The following is a 16,257-nucleotide window of genomic DNA, read 5'->3' on the forward strand; positions in this document are numbered from 1 at the left end:
CTGAGCCATGTTTGTCTCTGTGGTGCACCTTATGTCTACATTTTCTCTCCCAGGATGTTTCCTCTATGCTTGCTGTTGGAAGCAAGGCAGACTATTCTCAACCTATCTCATCTAGTGCTGCCTAAGCAACTGGTCACAGTAGTCATACGGCTTCCCACCACAGAAAGATCAGAAAGATAATGACTGGTTCTCGCATCTGTTGTACAACCAGTCCTAAAGGTACCAAACACCAGGCAATATCCCACTCTGATAAACTTTAATCTGCAGTGGCCATCACTTTAACCAACTTTAATTTTCTCAATTTCTTTCTTCAATTGTATTCTTTATATACTTTATACAGTGCCTTCAGAAAGTATTCACACCCCTTGACGTTTTCACATTTTGTTGCGTTACAGCCTGAATTTAAAATAGATCAAATTGAGATTTTTTTTGTCACTGATCTACACATAATACCCCATAATGTCAAAATGGAATTGTAAGATTATTTTTTTTTACAAAATAATTAAAATTAAAAGCGGAAATGTATTGCGTAGAAAATTATTGAACCACTTTGCTTTGACACTCCAAATTGAGCTCGAGAGCATCCAATTTCCTTTGGTCATCCTTGAGATGTTTCTGCAACTTAATTGGAGTCCACCTCTGGCCAATTCAATTGATTGGACATAATTTAGAAAGAAACACGCCTTTCTATACAAGGTAACATAGTTGACAGTTCATGTCAGCGCAGAAACTCTACCATGAAGTCCAAGGAACTATCCCTAGAACTCCGAGATAGAATTGTGAGGAGTCATAGATCTGGGTAGGGGTATAAAACAATTTCTAGAGTGTTGAAAGTTCCCAAGAGCACAGTGAGCTCCATCATGAGGAAATGGAAAGAATATGGAACTACCAGTCTTCCTCGAGCTGGCCGTCCGACCAAACTGAGCAACCAGGCAAGAAGGACCTTGGTCAGGCAGGTGACCAAGAACCCAATGACCACCGACAGAACTACAGAGTTCCTTGGCTGAGATGGGAGAACCTGCCAGAAGGACAGCAGTCTCTGCAGCCATTTACAAATCTAGGCTTTATGGGAGAGTGGCCAGACGGAAACCACTGTTGAGAAAAAATCACATGACCGCACGCTTGGAGTTTGCAAAAAGACACGTGAAAGATTGAGAGCATCAGGCAAAATATTTTGTGGTCTGATGAAAGGAGAATTTAACTCTTTGTCGTGAATGCAAAGCTCTACATCTGGCGGAAACCAAACACAGTTCATCACCCATCTAACACCTTCCTTACAATGAAGCATGGTGGTGGCAGCATAATTATATTGGGATGCTTTTCAGTGGCAGGGTTGAGGAGAATCCTTGAGGAGAACCTGCTTCAGAGTGCAAAAGACCTTAGACTGCGGCGAAGATGTAAGTTCCAACAGGCCAATGACCCCAATGATACAGCCAAAGCAACACTGGAATGGCTTCAGAACAAGAATGTGAAAGTCCTTGAGTGACCCAGTGAAAGCCCAGAGTTGAGAATCTGTGGAAAGACTTGAAGATTGCTGTTCACTGACGCTCCCCATCCAACATGACAGAGCTTGAGCAAATCTGTAAAGAGGAATGGGATAAACTCCAAAAATCCAGATGTGCAAAGCTGATAAACATATCAACATGATAGATATAAGAAGATTCAAAGCTGTAATCGCTAATAAAGGCACTTCTATGAAGTATTGACTCAGGGGATTGAACACTTATGTAAATTAGATATTTATTGGTTCACGAGTTATCAAGTGACCACTATATTCGTCATGTGTGTGCGTCTGTCTGTGTGTGTGTGTCTGTGTGTGTGTCTGTCTGTCCGCAGCATAACTAGCCGATGATATCATCCGATCTTGATGAAACTTGGGTGGGAGGTTGATATCATGATCTAGTTGTGTCCTGCCTAGAGTGGGCGTATTGCGCCCATTGTGGGCAGAGCCACGTCCGAAAAAGATGTCTTATTAGGGGGTAATCGAGTTCAAGCTACATCTTCTCCGAGGGGTTTGGTGGAATCTGACAGAGGTTTCGATATTTGGTTAGGCCAATGTCACGTGTCTAGCCCCACGGAGCTCGATTTTTCATTTTTCTTTTTTTTTTTCACCGAATTTTCGGTATTGTGTAGCTAACTAACCTCGTAACTGATTATACATTATTTTCTATCTAATTTCAAGGTCAGTAACCTTCGTTTTGACATTTCCGGGCCTGGCCTGTCCGGGCCTGTTTCGGTTATAGTCCGTCCTTTGTCATTGAATACCGCTCGCTCGTGAACCATCGTCATCTCCTGACTTGTGTATTTCATTTTTAATACTTAGTAAAAGTTTCTAAAAAAAAAATTCCACTTTGACATTAAGGGGTATAATGTCTACATCAGTGACAAAAAAAAAAGTGATTTTAATCCATTTTAAATTCTGGCTGTAACACAACAAAATGTGAAAAATGTCAAGGGATGTGAATACTTTCTGAAGGCGCTGTATATTTCTTAATTCTTCATCTTTGCACGTGACTACTCCCTCTCCCCCCATCCCTTCCCCTCTCCTCTCAACGCCAGCTTTTTTCTCACCCCAGTGACAGATAAGCTTCTGGTGTCATATCAGTGCATTCTCGTGGTTTCAAAAAGAAAGAAACAAAATCCAGTTTCACTATCCTATCGAGCATATCTTACAATCCACGAATATCAGAGCAATTATTTACTCTTCACACACACCTATACAAGCACGTGCTCACAAAGGTCTAATCTGTGGAACTTTGTGATCTCAATGTGACTTGGGGAGCAACAATTCCGACAGTGGCTTTTGATGTAGGCTGGTGTGCACTTTGCAATGCCGTACCATTTCCTGGCTTCTTTCAGTTTTGATCAACATTGAAGGCTCCAGGTGCAGTACAATGAAATTCTTATCAACATGGTGGGCTGTGTGGCACATCGAATGAATCTGTTGAAGTTGAGTTTAAAGCATTTGACACTATTCGTTTTTCCAGCTGGGCGGGGATGCTGATTTTACATTTTAGGAAGGTCCGTGGTCTCTCGGTGTACTTTCAACTCTCTTCTGACTTTGGTATGAACCACACTTTTCCCCATCCATCTTCTTCCAGCTTCATGGGCTCACCTGTATTTGATGAGCCTGTATCTCACGCGTTGCCCAAAGTTCAAGTCGGTGAGCCAGATTAGATAAAAAAGGAAATGCTGTGCAGGAGAACTGTGCCGAAGATGAAGATTAAATCCCATACAAAGAAGCCGTGCACTATTAAGACTCGGATATAAAAGGCTCATTTTGTTTGCTTCTTCATTGGTACTGAAGACAATTATCATGCAACGTCTCATTGGATTCACCTGATTGATGTGGATGTTCCTCTGGCACGTGCCCTGCAGATTTAATTATTTTTCGTTTTGTCCTGTTTCTCATTCTGCATCTTCTTGTTGATACATAGCATTTTCATCGGATTACTATTATTTTGACATGTTATATTTTTATTGCAGAAAGCATTGAAGGGGAATCTGTTTGCATATTTATGTGAGGTGCTTTATACTTTTTAATTTATATTGCGTAATAAGGAGAAAAATTCTTTCAATCCTATATGGAATTTTGTAATATTAATAAGTAGGCAATGAATGATATGGGTCAATATTTCAGGTAATTTTCATGCTTGTGTCGAATCTATCTGTTTCTGGATGGAAATGAAACAGACTTGAACTGCCACCTGATTCCAGCCCGGCAGTTGCATCATGGAGTATGCCATCCTACAGAAGGGAAATTAAGCAGGCTTTCCATCTATAATGTACATGGTAGTGATGTCATCATGTATTTTGTAAGGGTAGTCCATTGTTCATTCGTCTGATTGCATCATTGCTGGGAGAGTGGCTGTGCTGCTGATGGAGCGCCCCTGTAGGTTCGGGGAGGAATTTGTAATTTGTTCAGGGAGTGCATTCTGATAGCTCGCCGACTCTTCGCGAAGAACACTGTGGGATCTTTAACGTCCACCAACTAATGCTGGCAGAAGGAACACAGTGTAATCTCCATCCGAGAGACGGAACACACATTGATGTTTTTCCTGCCTGTGAGAAATTAGGATGACAGTTTATAGCTGGGCCGAGACTAGAAACCAGGCTACATGGCTCAGAGGTGAGTGTGCATACATCTAGGCCACCCTGCCAGCCACAGACCGCTGTGGCAAAAATTTTAACTTATCTGCATAGTTAGATATTATTTCTGATATCCTGCATCATATCTCAACCCCAACACAAGCCACACTCATATGTACCTCAACACTATAATCCGATGTAGTAATATATCCACCAAGCATGAGGCAGTGCAAGCACCAAACAGTCCGTAAACAGTTGTTTATGTTGTTGTTTTGATTTACTTTTTGTGACAAAAATGTGTGGAATTGGGGAGAATCAGAAAAAAATAAACAAATTATTGGTTGAGGAAGTGGAGGGGGAAGGGGGTATTGGATGGGCCAAACATAACATATTGAGGGTATGTAAAAGTAGCCCCGCATAAGCAAACAGCCTATATCACCAGCATGTACACGGACAGGCCAGAACCAGCACAGACAGCCCATTACGGGAGCACGTACGTGCCCTAGCAAGCCAGTACAAACATGCAAATTGTACGTGATGGTGAAATACAATTGTTACATGCTGTTGTATCAGGCACATAAGGCTCATCAAGGTCAACATGGATGAGGAAGACAAAAGGCAGGTTGCTACACTTTAAAATAAATTATGTTCATTCGATCCACACTATAGGTAATGCGTATATTAATAAGTTTCCTTTCTGTTGAGCAAAGCAGCTGTCTCATTTTACTGAACACAAGTAACATAAAATAAAATAAAAGTCATAACTCGTAATGTTACAACTAGAAACAAGAAAGAGCAATCAGAGATTGCAAACCCTCCCCAGGATGTATTTTCAGTGGTTTTTAAGGCTTTTGTGTTAAATCAAATATGGCCGCCGAACCACGTGACCGATGACGTCATCATTATTTTTTTTCTAAACTAATTTATTCCTAGATTATGCTCAAGAAATTTCATCTTGATCGGATGAAGTTTTGTACTTGTCGAATTATGACGTCATAATGGAGGCACCTCTGACATCATCATTAACAGATCTTATTCCACATGGAGAGTTCTTTACAATTAGCCATGTCTCAATTTGTTATATGCAGCGCTTTCGGAGATATAGAGGTGCAAATGTTTTCGGTTTTTCCAAGATGGCCGCCGAACCATGTGACCGATGACGTCATCATTTTTTTTTCTCCACCAATTTATACCTACATGACGGTCAAGAAATTTCATCTTGATCGGATGAAGTTTTGTACTTGTCGAATTATGACGTCATAATGGAGGCACCTATGACATCATCATTAACATATTTTATTCCCCATGGAGAGTTCTTTACGATGAGCCATGTCTCAATTTTTTCTATTCAGCGCTTTCAGAGATATAGTGGTGCAAATTTTTTCGGTTTTTCCAAGATGGCGGCCGAACCACGTGACCTATGACTTCATAATTATCATTTTAAAATTCTACAGCTGGAGTTGCACATATGGTGAAAATTTCCTGTCAATCGGACCAAAGGCTGCAGGGAAAATCATATTTATTCTGTGTGGACAAACAAACAAACAGACAGACAGACAAACAAACAGACAGACAAACGGTCTCAAATGCAATATCCTCTCCTCAGGCGAGGGTAATAAGCAACAGCAAGCAAGTGTCAGTCTACATATTACATATATGGAGGGGAAAGAGGGGAAAGGTAGGACGGTTGTGAAGAGAGGGGAAAAGGGATGGGTATTGGGTGGAGGGTGGGGGTGAGGGGATGCGATGGGGGGACGGAGGGGGTAGTTACATTCTGCTCCCTTTGCACATTTAATATGCAGTTCGTTTTGTCAGCTGATAGACTGGCTGGCAGTTACCTATTTAGTTTCTAATCATGACTTTTAATGGATAAACCTCAGCAACTGTCAACTTGGGCGATGGCAAACTTTCTGGGAAGCGTTGGGATGACTGCCCTTTCTGATTCTTTTAGTTACAAAAACACAAGGGGTGTTCAACATATTATACGAATGAGATACGACACACGAGACACTATACCAATGTTTTCTTATTATTAGTTCGCATGATTTGTAAGAAATCTGAGAACATCCTTTCTAATGATGTCAGTCAAATAATCTTCTTCATCTTTCATAAGTAGCACAAGGCTGTGGATTGCATCATTTGCTGGGGGCATAGCTGTGGAGCTGATGCAGTGCCCACCCCCCCTGTAGGTCAGGATTCAAACTGAGGCTGGGCAAATCAGAGGCGAGTGTGCGTAAGTCTAAACTATTCTACCAGCCCATTCTCACAATCAATTATAGCATTGAAAAGAAAAACGTTGTAAGCATTTAAAATGGTGTGACAGTTTTACGAGACATCCGGTGTACAAATGTACAGTATCTTTATTTATAAATAATTACCCACATCATTATACTTTTCTATTTGTGCGTCTTGGATTAACGTCTTGTTTGTGGAACCTTTAAAACGCAGACACATCATTTAGAAGATGGCTGGATAAATGAATATCCGAAATCAAACTTTCCATATGTAATAGTGTTCAGGTTATCAGCAGCAACACCACATCACTTTGGCCAATCAAAGCCAATTTAAACACAACTGATCTTTGTAAAGCAACGTCTTTTGCACAATAAGGAAGAAATCTCATTTACTATTATATTTCCAATCACATTTGGTTGCTATAAAGCTCAAGCAAAGCCGACACTGCTTTCCAAATAAACTTAAGAGCCTAAAGATGCTGACCTCCATGGCTTGTGGTTTTCGGCCCGACTGATTGAGGTTGGTGGAAGTAGGGGCCCCAGGAGCTGCGATATGGTCAATATGGCCCGTGGACGCACTGATCTTGCCTGGCGAGGCAGGCGCAGCTTCTAATGGAGCGCCCGGAGCTCCACCCGAAGCTGTTGGCAGGCAGGATAGCGAGTTGTGACCCAAATCCGAAAGGGGTGCACCATGCTGCGATTGCTGTGTGGTGGGAACTTGGACCCCGATGTTTTGATAGAGCCCTTCGGACGAATTCCAGCGATGGGGCGGAGGAGGTGGCAGAGGCGAACCTCTAGCGTGCTCTGCCGTGGCTTTGAGCGGCCGCTGCTGAGAGGCTCGTGGGGTTCTAGATCCCTGTGCGGCTGGCTTCAAGGCGATTGGACGAATCAACTTCTTCTCCACACTCTGGAAAAGGAAAAAATAAAATAAAAGAAGGAAAAAAAATGCAGGCTAAAGTACAGCAAGCACAACCTTACCAAGCAAGTGCCATCCCACCTCATTCACATTCTACCTCCCCACCTTCCTCTGGTGAAAAACTGGCAAGCCTTGGCCTGCCTTCACTGCCTGTGGAGGTCGGTTCATTGGAATGTGCCACACAGTGATAAACAGGGCATGTGAATGCTAGAACACGAGTGCATGACAAGAGATGGTGTGTCACGGCATACGCAAACAAACGCAAAAAACTGGAACTGCAGTCATTTTTCCCCCAGTGGCTTATCTAAAGCTGTGATGGCTTAAAGGCAGTCCCAAGACTTTCCATTTTCCCCAGTTAGCCATTTTTGTGAGCCAAATGCCTGACAAATGAGTCCTGACAAATGAGTCCTGACAAATGAGTCCTGACAAATGAGTCCTGACAAATGAGTCCTGACAAATGAGTCCTGACAAATGACTGCAATGAAAAAGAATGCCTGAAATTGCGAAATGTGAGTTTGCAAAAGCTCAGGAGCCATTTTTTCCCCCAGTGGCTTATCTAAAGCTGTGATGGCTTAAATCCCAACACACGGAGCAGAATTCGCAACGCTATCATAAAGCAAGGAGTGCCATCACACATGACCGAAATTCAGTGGAACCTTCGAGGGTGACATCATGTTAAAACAACTACACAATGAGGGTGAAAGGTTGGATTGCAGGAATGGTGGAAATGCCAAAGACCCGCCTGTTCTTGCGTGCGGAGCTATCCAAAGGTTTGCGCACATAGCGACTCGCTTGTTCTGCATCCATTTGAACCTTCGATTAGTGGGTGTGTTCTGCATCATCAATGGCGCCAGTCATACTGTGTTACCGGTGAAACACGGGCAAAAAGCAAGATGGCAACAAATGGAGTCGCAAGACCTTTGACTTCCAGACACATCACATGTGGTGTAGGATGTACTTGTGGCTTTTGAGCTAAATAAGGAAAAGGTGAAAGCTCAGGTAGCCGAAGGTTACACATCCTCAGAGCAGAACGTGTACGAGCTTGCTCGTAAGTGCAACACATGGCGAACTATTTACTTTTCCTTGCTTCGTGTCATTCCACATGGCAGCTTAATGGTTTGTCTCAACAACGTGAAACACTTGGGCTATTGGCATTCCTCATTATACTGCTGTTTGGCTGTTCATTGGACAGACTCGAAAACATTCTTAGGCCGTGCATTTGTTCTTTAAAAAAAAACCTATTTCACTAAACGTTTGGGACAACGATGAAAGTTGACATTTGATTTGTGGAGGTCTTTTTGGGAGAAACCAATTATATTGTCCTTGTGACATGGAACAATGCAGTTAGCCTGACATGATATTCGTGGGCCTACTAAGGTTACATGGATCATACAACATCGGGTGTTAATTACAGATATGATACTTTTAAATCCAGTGACTAGTTTCAATTAAGTCATGGAATAGTGTGTATTAGGTAGGCAAAAGGAGGGTATGGCCTTACCTTCTCAAGCTTTCCCGAGATAGGTACTATCTTGGGAGGTGGACCAGGACCATCTCGAACGATGGGCACCGTTGCGTTGACACCTATGGCAGAGGCAGCGGTGGCCACACGCCCTTCATCTTTTTCATCTCCTTCCAGCCCAACACCTCCACTGCTCAGTTGAACATAGTCACCGTGAGGGCCTTGACGTGCTGCAGTTGAGCGCTCATCTTTCACGAGTATCATCGGTGCACGTGTGGGCAGGTGTGCCGGGCGGTCATCCCCGATGAGGCTCGTCACGGACTCTTTTGAACTGCATCCTCCCCTGGCGCGAAGCAGGCCATTGCGCTGCAGCAAACCGCCCTTGAGATGAGGCCTTCCCGGTGGGACGACACGCCTCGCCGTTGCTGCTGCGCGATGCTCATGATACCGTGTACCGTGACTCCCACCAGAAATAAGACTGCTCACGCTGCCCATGGTGGCTCCGCTGTGATGGAGCTCTGGATTGGACACAGCAGAACGCAAGCCAGGCCTGGACGTGGAGGTTTGCGGCCTGGGATCAGCACAGAGCAGCATGGCCTGAGCAACGGCCATGCCAAAGATACCGGCCCACCAATGTCACCCGCGGGTCTGCAAAGGACAATCAAATGAAAAAGGGACAGTGATTGATCATAAATCAAAATGGATGAACGTTAGAGCTATACAGCTGAATGGCGCCAAAGAAAAGCACAAGGACATTCACAATGGTGCACTTCAGTCTCTGCTTATGGTCGGGAAATGGGAAAGTGATTCGTTTGCTGCAAATTGCAGCACTTTATCCCGTTTCTAATCCGAGCAAAATGACCGTCAATCTCGGGCAATTTAAAAGGAAACACTAAAGGGTAGAGGCAATACTGAGGGGGCGATTAGAACCAATAAGAAAACGGAACATTTCCACTAGATGCAGGCACGTCACCCATATTCAACTCGGAATATAAACCACGCAAGCTTGAACGCAAGACGAAGACATTTTAGAGACATCAGCTGGAAAGTAAACTGTTCAGACAATCTGAAAAAGAAGCATGCGGCTTCACTGACAAAGGCACATAGCAGGTGGCCTGGTGATGGCGAGGCTAATAAATACAGCTGCGTTGGCAGCGAAAGCAGGTGTTCAGGTCTAATGAATTTTCCACATGCTCTGCTTTCTTTATATTCCATTGTTTTTGTGAAAGCTCCTCGGATCATAGTTTCCAATAGCGGAGGAGTGGTCAAGGTTTAGTGATCGGAGCAACATTCGACCGGTCTCGGGCCTGCTGATCGGTTGCTATCCACAGGAGGAGGGCCTTAAGGGGACCTTACCATGTTGGGAAGGAACATTTTCCTTACACTCCAACAATAAGGCCTGCTGTAAAGTCTACAGAGAGCAATATGTCGGTTTAGCCAAGAATGCTAGGCAGCAATAACTTGTTGGTTGTCTTTTAACCTTGAAGTTGGAGTCACGACCTCACAGATAAAATGTCTGCAAATGTTTGGCCATGTTTATTTGACGGGCGATGGCTTTTCAAGTGATGCCGGTCTGTGGAGTAGACCGACAGACTGTCCACCTTTGCGATCTTTCTGAACCAGCACTCTCAATTCCCTTTGTGTACAAACTCGTATGCTCATCCGCTTTTTCAGCTCAACTGGAACGAAGTTCAGGGGACCTTATGCGATGGTGCATCCGTCGTCCGTCCGTAAACACTTGCAACTTCATCTCCGAAACCGCTGAAGGGATTGTGACCAAATTTGGCACAAATGATACTTGTTGTGTTGTGACTAAAGTTTGTTCACGGCATTTAAAAAATCAGAGTCAAAGGGGGTGTACCGGGGGTCAAAGTGGATTCAGGTTTTACCCCCCAAAATAGGAATTTGCTTTTCCTCTGAAACTACACACAATATTTCGATGAAACTTCACCACAACCTTCATCCCCCATGATGTACCGAAGTTTGTTCACGGCACTAGGAAAATCAAAGTCTAAGGGAGTCTATGGGGGGGGGGGGGGGGGGGGTCAAAATGGGTCCGGGTTTTACCCCCACAAAATAGGTATTTGCTTTCTTTTCAGAAACTGCATACGCAATTTCGATGAAACCTCACCACAACCTTCATCACCCATGATGTACCAATGTTTGTTCAAGGCATTACAAAAATTGGGGACTGAGGAGGTAGGTATACAGGGTTGGGGGTGAGGGAGCAGGGTCCAAAATAGGTATTTTTTTCTTTGTTTGTTTAAAGTCTTATGATTTTGTTCGTATGCTTCTCCATGCTTCTGTCTTCTAGAAACCATTGAAATTGGTTTAAAATACCTTTAGTCGGTGCAGTATACTGTTTATTCTACCAGGTGAGCTCCAGGGGTATTGCTACTATGTTTTATAATCCAACTCCGGAGGAAAACTGTAAGGCAGACACAGCCCTGCATTCTATCATCCTCTTGAGATAGCACAGTGATCATTCTGGCAACGTTTCCAAAGCAGTGTGCTGTTATTATCTGTATTCCTTATTTTGTGCTTTTTATTGAATAATAATATGAGAAAGGAACTTCAATACAGGATGAGGTAATTAGGCCTTGATTGCACAATGATTGCCAACTTATGGTTGGATGTCTGTGTTTTATCCTTTTTAAATGTTGGGCGTTGAGCATGGAAGCAGCATGTACCTTTATAAGTCTTTCGTGTGACTGGGCCGGGATCAGGTTTGAACTGCCGACTTCGCAGACTCAGAGTGGACGCACGAATCATTATGTGATGCGACCGAGTCTGGTAACAAGAGCTTTTCTCCTCTTTCATGCTAGGAATGACAATTTAACTTCCATGCCGCCATGTATTCACAACAGCTGCTTGGAGGAGTATTTTGTAGAACCATGTCAAGCACAATATAATTTGTTTTCTTTCGTTGAAACCCTTCATCAGTAAAAGAGACAAGGATTAAACAGTCGACTTCCATAGTATCTCAAAGCATCCGAGCTTTCCACGCAGTACGACATGATCCCATTGCACTGTATAGAGAGGGCATCACCAAAACGGGAAGGAGGTCGTAAGAGTAACAGGATCGTTATTATTAAATTTTCATGCCAAAAGGCGTAGAGACGACCTACCCTTCAGGCGTGAATGTTTTTGTTACTGATGAGTTCACCCAGGTGGTTACTCCGTGGGAGGGTGGTGCCGAAGCAGCTCAACCATGGCGGGAATTTAGGATTCGGACAGGGCATTGGCACACAGTGGCCAACTGTTTTTGAATAACGTCTCAGTGGAACATGTAGCATCCAATACAGACTGCCAGCAGCGAGGGAAGTCTTGCAGCAATTACTAGCATACAGGGCAGTTCCCTCAACAACCCTCAAAAGGGGTAGCTGTACGGTGTCCGATGCAACGCTCGGCCTGTTTAGCAGCAGGATGACAGATCATAGTTGGGCTGGAAAATTCTTCTTAGTTCGTATGCAGCAAATGCCTGCAGAGTAGCATCATTGGTTGAGGGCATGGCTGTGCCACTCTGCTGGTAAGGTCAGGAATTTGGAATTTGCCAGCTCACCTTCTCCTCGCAAAAAAAACGCTGTGGGATCTATAACATTCACTAACTAATGCCGGCAGCCTGTTTAATGTCCATCCGAGGGACGGCTGTGAAACACTAGGATGACAGTTTATATAGCTCGGTCGGGATTCAAACCCAGGCTAGTCAGCTTTGAGGTGAGTGGGTGTACCTCTTGGCCATCTTGCCACAGCAGAAGCATACACTCGAAGATCTAACTAAGGTGATGTTTGAGTTGTCGGCTAAGGGCATGTTAAATGATTAATTCTAACCAAACCCCACAGCCAGTCACTAGCTGTCAAACAGGAAGTAGAAGAAACCAAGAAGAAAAAATACATAAAATGTCATAGCCCCCACCGTGGTTTTAGTAATTTTGCTGTACAGAGTTAAAGGCTCATTTGGCCATCTTGGGTCGGATGACAAAACAAAATCTGCTTATGTATACTCTCATGTATTGTCTTTGTGCCAAGTTTGAAGAAAATCGGACCATTCATGTTCAATAAATGGTTGGGGACACGTTTAAGTAATAAAATGGCCACCGCTCGGCCATATTGGATCTGATTTTCGGAAACAAAATGATGTGCATATGTGCATGGCTCAGATAGTGGGTACTTACTATGCTTGCATGAATTCCCCCAGAAAATAAAAATGAGGTGCCTAGATACAAAACTAATTGTCAGATGTGAAGGCAGACACCTTGGTGGACCTGTAGAAACCAGCAATACAAATGATTTTAATTATGATTTTTATAATATGAATATAAGTACGTCAAAAAATGGCCTTTATAATAAAAAGAAATGTTACATTTGTGCTCTTTAAAATGTTTTTCTCATTGCATGTGTCGTTCCTGTTGATTATTTTCAATGTAGTTACTCTTTTTTTTTCCTTTTTTTTTGTATACTGAATCGAGGCTCGTGAAAGAGCTGACATTTACTTCACAAACAAATCAACCAGACAACCAAAATATATAAAAAGAGGGAGCGGAAGACAAGAGAAGGGGAAGCACACAAACACTTGAGGGCACACAACATTTAAGAGCAGGGAGATGTGTGGGAGGGAGAGGGCTTGGGGGGAGGGGGGTGGCAGAAGTATCAAACACAAGGACACCAAGGACTTCCAGGACAGAAGTTGGTATTTCAAAAAAGTGGATTTGGGGTGAAATTAGCGGGGGTAGAAAAGATCAAGGTTTTGGATGGGGGAAGATAAGAGATGGTGGTGAACAGCTGTTTTAAAGACCTGGAGGGTGGAGTGGGATTGAAGAGAGTGAGGGAGTTTGTTCCAGAGGCGGGAGAAAAGAGGAATGAAGGAGTGAAGGTGAGCAGAGAGTCTTGATTTTGGCAGTTTAACCATAAGAGGGTTGCAGGCAGATCTTGTGCGACCTATAGGAATATTTGCGGGACAGAGCCCAGAGAGAGCTGGGGGGGCAAGGCCATAGAGGAGTCGGTAGAAGACGGAAAGACCACCAACCTGCCTGCGGTGAGTGAGTGAAAGGCCCCTGGAGTTAGCTTCCTCGCGGGAGACAAACAGATAAAGAGCACAAAGGATATAAAATAGACATGTTAAGATGGTTAAATGCAACAAACTGCAACTTGGTAAAGTTGTTTGGTAGAGTTGTTTCAACACCATATGTGAGGATAAGGTAGTTATTAATATCTAGCTCATGGTGATGTTGAAATTGGTCATATTAGCCAAAGAATTTCAATTGGGTTAAAGTGTAACATTACAACATCAAGTTTGGTGTCCGAGTTATGTGCACGTCCTCGACACATCTTTTCATGTTTCTGGAAATATATTGACTTTTTAGGGTCCATTAAAATACTTCCAAATGTGTGTGTATTCTCCTATGTCTTTCGAACAATTTTACACTCATTTTGCTGAACACTTTTTTTTTCTAAGTATGCATATTGTGTGGTGTTGGCCCATGCTGGTGATATGCACATAACGGTGTCCAAATTTCATTTGCCCAAAATTTTGTGACTGAAGCAAATTTGCTGAAATATTTGTTGAGCATGATGCCCATAGTGATCAAGATTGACCTTCATATTACATTTTTTTAAAACAACACACACACACTGCAAATAACCGATTAAAGTGGACACCGAGTTATGTGCATATCAATATAAGCCTGTATTGAGTGTGTTGTATGTCTTCGCTAATAACTTTTTAACCGAACATGCTGCAGGTCTGAAATTCTAGATTTAGATACTTAAATACACTTACATTAACATAATAGGTTGCATTTTATATTCCCTTGAACAACATATTTTGCCCTTAATGTAACAATGGGTGTACCCACTATCTGACCCATGCTCATATGTAAGCCATAATTCATTTATCTGTGTGCCAAGGTGGAACAAGATCGGTAAATGCGTTTGTGAGAAATGGTTGAGGACGTGATGAATATCGGGTTATTTTTACAACTAAAATGGCCTCTAGTCTACTAGTCAGCCATCTTTGATCAGATCACAAAATAAAGTGAAGTGCATGTGTATGCCATCATGTGCTGTGCTTGTGCCAAGTTTGAACAAAATCAGACCATGCATATCCGATAAATTGTTGGAGACACTTTTAAGTAACAAAATGGCCGCCAGTCAGCCATCTTGGATCTGTTCTTGAAAATAAATGACGTGCTTATTTATGTAAGCCACAATTCCTTATCTGTTTGCCAAGTTTGAACCACATCGGCAAATGCATGTCCGAGAAATTATTGAGGATGTATTAAACAAAGGATTTTTTTTCCAACTCAAATGACCGCCAGTCGGCCATATTTGATTGCATTGTGAAACAAATTGATGTACATATGTATACCGTCATGTGTTGTCTTTTTGCCAATTATGAACAAAATCGGTCCATAGATCTCCAAGATATGGTTGTGGATGCAAGGACACATGGACAGACAGACGAGACCAAATCCATAAGCCCCCGTTTCGGACTCAGTCCAATGGGGGCTAACAAGGCCGCTGTATTCTCAACACAGTTGATCATGAGGATGAACAATCAACTACAGGAAATGGAAGCAGAACAGATTTCTCGATATTTCACGATGGATACATTTGCCGAAAGACAACCAAACGTGTAGAAACCTAACTATTCCTCCAAGCTACCTCAGCTTTTGAGAAGTGCATCCGCGCTTGAAAGTCGAGGAAGAATAATCTGCACAAGGCCTGCCTGGTTTCCGAAGTGTTCTCCACAAGGCAATTTCACTTTATCACACTTGCTGTGACCACAGGACGTGTGATCCTTTCATTCTCACAAGATCCCCTTATGCCATTATCTCTGATCTTATCTCGGCATGCAAAGGAAAATGGTACCATCCGCTGCGACCTGATTCTAAGGAGATGAACAAGCTCAGGCTCGACCAATTTTGTTTTGTTTTGCAGGTTTATATTCCCGTGGGATAACTTTCCCAACACACAGACTTTACAAAACTCCATTTCAGCGTCGTGCACATGGGGTTGTAGCGACCCATGGGTCCCCCAAGCGAGACCAGCAACAGAATCTCCTTGCTCCAGCCGGTGACGTAACCGGCGGGCAAACCACGGTGCCGGGGTGGCCGGTCACGTGACCACCAAAGCGTGCCGCGCGTGCGGTTATAATCCTTTGCACCTGTCGGTCACGTGACCACCAAAGCGCGCCTCGCCTGAGAGCGCGCCTCGGTCACGTGACCACCTCAAGGTGAGGGTTATCTGAACTTTTCACAAGCTTTGGGAGTTGGGTTGGGGGAAAACAGGGGAGGAAAAGCAAAGGTAGTTTCGGTGGGGAAGAGGAGGGAGCTAAGAAAAAAGGAGGGGAAGAAAAGAAAGAAAAACGTTTGTGTATTGGTGGGGGAAGAGGAAAGTCAAAAATTCTGCCATTTTGTTTATGTAATGTACAATGATGATATACGACCTTTGCTGGATTTGCGAGGCTACTAGATCATGGAAATTCCATCAGAAACGAATGAATGAACCTTAAAATTATTTATATATTTATATTATTCGGTAATTATTCATTCCCA

At 43.2% G+C, this 16,257-nt stretch overlaps 2 protein-coding genes across 4 annotated transcripts in view; one reads left to right on the forward strand and one right to left on the reverse strand.

Moving 5' to 3' along the window:
- ST3GAL5 (ST3 beta-galactoside alpha-2,3-sialyltransferase 5) overlaps positions 1-16,257 on the forward strand; it is a 1,112,943-nt gene that overhangs the window by 297,116 nt on the left and 799,570 nt on the right. The window lies entirely within an intron of this gene.
- LZTS2 (leucine zipper tumor suppressor 2) overlaps positions 1-16,257 on the reverse strand; it is a 116,492-nt gene that overhangs the window by 9,976 nt on the left and 90,259 nt on the right. For all 3 annotated transcript variants that reach the window (XM_068106494.2, XM_068106495.2, XM_068106496.2), the window contains exons 2-3: positions 8,741-9,349; positions 6,808-7,230 (exon numbers count right to left, since the gene is read on the reverse strand). In XM_068106494.2, coding sequence (XP_067962595.1) covers positions 6,808-7,230; positions 8,741-9,313 — 996 coding nt within the window. In that variant the 5' untranslated portion in view covers positions 9,314-9,349. The remainder of the gene's footprint in view (positions 1-6,807; positions 7,231-8,740; positions 9,350-16,257) is intronic.

Source organism: Myxine glutinosa, chromosome 2, assembly GCF_964187855.1.
Source record: "Myxine glutinosa chromosome 2, kmMyxGlut1.1, whole genome shotgun sequence".
Classification (NCBI taxonomy): Eukaryota; Metazoa; Chordata; class Myxini; order Myxiniformes; family Myxinidae; genus Myxine; species Myxine glutinosa.